The following is a 6,612-nucleotide window of genomic DNA, read 5'->3' on the forward strand; positions in this document are numbered from 1 at the left end:
GAAAAATTAATGAAAATACACTGTTGTTTGCATCACTTATTAACAGATCCAAAGAAAGAAAAAAAATGCTAAGTCTTTTAAGTAATTCTGTAATTTTCAGTTTACACAGTATATGCTCCTTTTCTAAACGCCTAACTCCGCAGGTCTATCTTTCTTTAAACATAATTTATATACATTTACAAATTGTAATAAACAAGTTAATTTAAGTTTTTAATAATTTTCTTTTGCCTGTTTAATAAATTTCTAGTAAAATCTTCCATGAGTTTTTATAGTATATATTTCTTTAAAGTTTTAGGTACGGCAGAGTGTTAATAATTAAGTTGTTGCTCAAAGATTTATATTAATCACTTCTTGCTGTTACTAGAAGGTTTCCATGATTTTGCTGGAATCATTGTTATTGTCAATATAGGAACCGTGACAAAGACTGTAACAGTAACACGTTTTTGTGCGTTTAAGGGTTAAAATTCTGTGTTAAATGTCTTGCATTATTTCCTATATTTCTTTTTGATTTTCTAGAAGGTAACAATATTTTTCCAGAAGCGGAAGAAAAATACAACAAAACTTACGTTTCTTTAATAAAACACATGCAAAAAAATTGATCAATGTCTAAACATTATTATTAGCCAAGGAATATTAATTACCGATAAAAAATCCTTTACTAGATCCAAAAGGATATCAAATATATTACACCACAGTGGCGTTACTCAATTAAGAAGTAATTAATAAAAATGTATACCTTAGTGGTTTAATGAAAATAATCAGAGCTGATTCAGGGCGTGAAAAGATTTATTGAAATAAAACCTGCACCGACGTTTCACCTCTGGATTGAGTCTTTTTCAAAGTGGGTTTAGAAAGTAATGATGTAAAACCAACGTGGTGTACAAATCACGCATGTACAGATAAAATAATAAACATTACAAATTGAAAATCTGTAAAGATAAAAGCCTAAATAAATAAATAACTCTAAAAACCACGTGATACACTGAGACAAAATCTACCTTGAAAAAGTATCAAACCAGAGGCGAAACGTCGATGTATTTCAATACATCTTTTCACACCCTTGATCAGACCTGATTATTCTGTAATTAATAAAAATATTCGTAAAGGATTTAGAATTCTTATCGAAATTTTTACACAAGATTAAGCAAGATTGGAAAAAAACACGAAAACTTTCCATGTTTCTGCGACTTAAATATTTACGCGAATAGTTATATAATCAATAATAATAAATTTGATGTTTGTACTTGCAGTAAAAAAGCTATAAAAATATTTTCAAAACCAATGCCAAGGGTAGAATTGAAGCGTATCAATGACTAATGAATTTCGAAAAGAATAATGTAAAAACGCGGTGGAGTTACACGAGCTAATCATCTTTGGTTGAGTGCAAATACCGCAGGAGAGACTGTCTCATAATGACAATATAAAGAGTAGGATAGTAGCAAGTGATCATTTAAATAGCGACTTGCTTGCTTACATTTGCCCAGAGCAATCTGTAAAGTACTTTCTATTTCCTTGACTTCGATTCCAGGTATAAACAAGTGATCATTCGCAACGACGTGTGCTTATTGTGTTCGAAAAATTCTTCAAAATGTTCAACTTATTGGGTATTGTCTTTGTAATTGGGGCTGCCGCGGCTGCTGTAAGTATATAGATGATAATTTTCGTATGATTTTTATATAGCAATTAAATATTCTGAAGATTTTTATTAGCCATTGTTATTAAGGATTAAAACACAAGTAGATAATAAATATTTTTCGTATAAATTTTCCTAGTACAAATTCATAAAATTTTTGTGTAATTCTCAAAGAAAGTTGTAAAAGAATTCAGAAGTGCTTCGTATTCATTGTATAGGTAAATGAATTCTCATAATTTTGGAAATTGTTTTCAAATAAAAAAAAAATACAAACATAATTATCAAATTTAGAATCTGAATAACATTTTTAATCTAAACGATTAATCTTATCTTGTATTTTGAACTATGCATTTAAAATCGTTTTTGTTTATTTTCTAGCAAGAAGCTGTTGTTGTGATCACTGGAAATGCTACAGGCATAGTTCGATTCACAGAAACTCAAAATGGTGTTCAAGTAACAGGACAAGTATCGGGATTAACCCCAGGAAGACACGGTTTTCATATACACGCATTGGGTGATCTGTCCAATGGATGTACTTCAGCTGGTCCTCATTTTAATCCTCAAAATGTAAGTTAATATTTAAATATATTTCAGTAAATAAATTGTTAAGAGAAGTTAATGCTATGTAAAGTAGAAATTGTCTTTTGCAACCTTTTATTGAAAATAGGTTTCATGATTATCTGCAAAAATTAGTTGTTGGAACAGAAATCAATGACTTTTCGAAAAATTGTACTTCGAGTTATTCTAATGAAGTGAAAAGTCCTTTTCAAAGCGTCCGTTTTAATTGTTAAACTGTCGATTATAAATAGAAATAATTTGAAAAGATCTCTGAATGTAGGCCTTAGTTAATACATTCAAAGATAATTATAATGAACACGATAGAAAAATTGTTAATAGAAAGTTTAAAAATTACCCTTTTTTATGTACTCCCTTCTAACTTTTTCAAACACCATTACACAAAAATTTGGAAAAAATCCTGTAAATGGGTTTTGATTCGTACCTACCTTCAATTAAATGTGCATGTCTTGAAAATAAATATATATTGCTATATACTGTATTATTTTTTGAGTAAATTGATAATAGATTTGATACTACATCTGCTTGATTGAAATTTATAATATCAAAAATAATACAGTGTGCAATTTCCACATTTAATTTATTCTCAGCAATGCGTAATATTTTACCATTTTGTGGCTTCTTCAAGAAAAGATTTGAAATTTCTGAAGTAAAACGCGTGTTAATCTGAGAATAAATTTGTAAGTTACATGTATGTAGTTTTAATGTTTTGAATTAATATATGAAAATTTTCTTCTTTGCTTTTGTAAAATTCAATTTTGCTCTTTGGTGGTACTTTTAGACCATTTTTTTTAGAATATTTACCCCGTTCTTTAGTTTTATATTAAAAATCGTATTAATTTTAGCAAACACATGGAGCGCCAAACGCCACGGTTCGCCATGCAGGAGATTTAGGCAATATTGAAGCTGACGCCAACGGTATCGCTAATATTTCGTTAATCGATAAAGCACTTTGTCTAACAGGGGAGCATAGCATTATTGGAAGGGCAGTGGTGGTTCACGCGCAAGAAGACGATTTGGGTCAAGGAGGAAACGATGAATCTCTGAGAACCGGAAACGCGGGAGGAAGAGTTGGCTGTGGAGTTATTGGAAGACTGTAAATAAAATTTTCAAACATTTACGAATTACGAAAGCTTGTTGTGAACGTCTTGGGCACGTGGTGTTCTTTTTTCTTGTTTTTCTTTATCCTATTTTATTTTTTATATACGTATAACACTTTTTATGAATCTACAGTATTTATTTTGCACCTTTTTTGTTAGCTAATAAAAATATATGCATATACACGTATAGGGATTTAGACATTTAAATATACAGAAGTCTAAATGAAAATGTTAAATTTTTACGTACCTATACGAAACGGAAAAAAATTATGTTGATGTTATTTTTTAAATAAGTGAATATAAATAAATAAAAGTTAAGACTATTAACAATACAGATTCCATTTTTGAAATCTATTCCTGCCACCACTTCAAAGTAAAAAAACTAATAAACAAAGGTATTAATTATTACTGAATGAGGAACAAACAAAATAGCTCAAATTCCAACGCCAAAACACGACACTTTAGTTGTCCGAAGCACTTTTCCTTCTTCAGGGACTGAAGTGAACTAATTAGTTCTAAACTACCGAAAAGTGCTTCGGACAACTAAAAGTGTCGTGTTTTGGCGTTGGGGTTTGAGCTATTTTGTTTGTTCTACAACAACCGCCAAAGTTTTTCCAATCTTCATATTACTGAATGATATTAAAATATTACGGATTAATAAAAGTCAGTAAAACCTAAAACCCTAAAGCATCCCTTCATATTTGGTACAAAGCTGTTTATTGAAGTACAACATCAAATGAATGCAGTCTAATAATTAAAACTCTAAAAATAAATTCATTTACATAATAAAATTTAAAAAGTATCATTATTACTCAAATTAAAAACAAATTATTATTAAATCTCAAACTAAATGGTTCCTACAATTAAATTTTATCAATCCTCTGTCTGGAGATACATATGATAAACAATTTCGAATTTGTTGTTATTTTAATTTAGAAAAGACGGTCCAAAAGCTAAAAATATTTTTATATATACTCATTCTGGTTTCGTTTCAACGTGAAAACACTAGCAAAGTTTTAGGTAGTTAACAGTTTTTTTTAGTCAAAAAGAAAAAAAATAAGATGAACTAAAGATTTTATTTTTGTATCATACGTGTTTCAAAATAAAATACCAATAACTAAATCTTATTTTCAGGTCACTACACCCGTCTTCGGCTGATAAGTTACATGCCAAAGCCCTAATTTTCCTTCTCGGTTTGACAATAATCACATGGTTCATAAAATCCTAATAAAATAATACCCAGAAAATATTTTTAAGGTATTTAACAATGTATATTTTGCATATGTAGGTACAATATTGTCTCGAAATTAATGACTAATTTTAATTAAACGTAATTGTTTCACTGACGTTACACTACACGTCAATAATATTATATTGTATAGTTTGTAAATTAAATCAATAAAAAGTAAAAATAAAGTGTTGTTTTAATCCAGGATTAGATTGTTTAATAAAAATTGCACGTTGCACAATTGGATTTTTTAAGCTATCAGCTCTTTAACTGAAATGGCCTATGAATATAAAAAACAACCATTTAGCCGATTGCAAACTCCAAAAGAAATACTTCCCGTTGCTATGCGGCGTCAAAAGGGTGATAAGAATAAAGGCAAAAAGTAAACAGAATCGGATAACCTTTTATGGAAACTTAATTCCCTTGTCACCTCTTATCTTTATTCATATTTAACCCTAATATTTATACCATGTCCTACTAATGGATTCCTCGACAAATTCTAACATAATTTTAGCTAGTAATTAATGATACGCACGTGGGAGATTTATTAGAAAAAGCTCATTTTTTAGCACGTGCGTGCTGAAATAAGCGATAAGGGAAAACCTCTAATTACAAGCTTCGCCTATCAGTTGTTACTCCGGGCTAAAGGGTAATAATGTAATCATCTATATCAAATTGGGCGTCATTTCTCTAGAGGTGGTTCCATTTTTTTTTTATGAATAAAAAAAGTAAAGTAGGTACAAGGTCTGTGCTCGAATTCAAATTTAAGAGCATTATGTTAATTTCAGTACCTACAGCATACACAAAGTTGAAGGTCCTTGAACTGACCCACATGCAGCGAAAACATGTCGTGTTTTCAAGCTATAAACTCTTTTTGAAAGCACAAGTAACATTTTTAGATGTTTGGTGCGATAATTCCACCTGTCACTCCTTCATTTCTCTTCTATGGAATACTGCATTAAATTGGAAGTATTTCTTCAAAGGTCAAATTAATTTTTACTACTTCATCATAATAAGTGGAATCGTCAATAGAGTGTCAGTAAAGCGAAGTATATATACTATAAAGGACAAAACTGAAATAGAACTTCAAAACTACTATTTGCATTTCACAAGTAATTAATTGTTGAGATTTAGATTTAGGAAGTGTATAAACTTTTTATGAAAGTCGTGTTGGCTATCTTTCTTTTTAAAATTTTTCTAAACGTGAAGCTACATTTTATCCAATGCGATTCCTTACTATTTTCTTATCTTGTTTTACACAAAATGTATGTAAATTGTAAGGGTTTCCAACCTGGCACCTCCATTAAATCACTTTTATGGATGTTTCTCTTTAGGCAGGATGCTTAATCATAATCATAACTACCATCCAAAGACTGTTCGACCACTTCTTCCTATCCTCATTCAATTCTGGCGTTTCCCGAAAAATCCACATCTAATGTATTTGCAACCGATACTGATATTTAGGTTTTCATATGTCCCTCCTTACTTCTATCTTTACGCAAAAGACATTTTTAGCAAGTCCTTCATCTCTCGGAAGATATTTCCTCATAGACTGACCCCATTTTCCTACTTTTCCAAATATTTTCTTATTTTCAATCTTCTTCATCCACGGTATTTTCATTATCCCTCTTAAGTTGTATGACTTCCTGGTCATGATGAGGATACCGTGGATAGAGAAGGTTACAAATGAAGAGGTATTAGAAAGAATAGGAGAACAGAGGACTCATGGAAGTCAGTAAAAAAAGGCGAGATAGGTGGGTAGGCATGAAGAGGACTGGTCAAAGATATACTAGAAGCAGAAAGAGGAGTTAAGAGGAGTAGAGGTAGACGCAGATTAGATTTATGTTCACAAATAGTTAAAGATATGGGTTGTTCTAGTTTTAGGGAAATACGAAGATTAACACAGGATAGGAATGAGTGGACGTGCGTGTCCAACCAGTCTTAGGACTGATGACTTTATGGTGATGATCGCAACTTTCACCTCTTCTATATTGGAATACTTTTGATTTACATTACAACTTGATTATATCCTCACCCCAGGAACCAGCACTATGTTGACGTAATAACCGAGTGTT

General features: G+C 30.7%; 1 protein-coding gene across 2 annotated transcripts in view; it reads left to right on the forward strand.

The window, feature by feature from the left end:
* Nucleotides 1–4,689, forward strand: part of LOC108744415 (superoxide dismutase [Cu-Zn]) — an 11,071-nt gene extending 6,382 nt beyond the window's left edge. For both annotated transcript variants that reach the window (XM_025976294.1, XM_025976295.1), the window contains exons 2-5: nucleotides 1,529–1,639; nucleotides 2,012–2,200; nucleotides 3,055–3,305; nucleotides 4,444–4,689. In XM_025976294.1, the coding sequence (XP_025832079.1) occupies nucleotides 1,589–1,639; nucleotides 2,012–2,200; nucleotides 3,055–3,305; nucleotides 4,444–4,537 (585 nt within the window). In that variant the 5' untranslated portion in view covers nucleotides 1,529–1,588 and the 3' untranslated portion in view covers nucleotides 4,538–4,689. The remainder of the gene's footprint in view (nucleotides 1–1,528; nucleotides 1,640–2,011; nucleotides 2,201–3,054; nucleotides 3,306–4,443) is intronic.
* The last annotated feature ends 1,923 nt before the right edge of the window (nucleotides 4,690–6,612 follow it).

The sequence above is a fragment of the Agrilus planipennis genome, unplaced genomic scaffold, assembly GCF_000699045.2.
Source record: "Agrilus planipennis isolate EAB-ADULT unplaced genomic scaffold, Apla_2.0 scaffold17, whole genome shotgun sequence".
NCBI classification, from domain to species: domain Eukaryota; kingdom Metazoa; phylum Arthropoda; class Insecta; order Coleoptera; family Buprestidae; genus Agrilus; species Agrilus planipennis.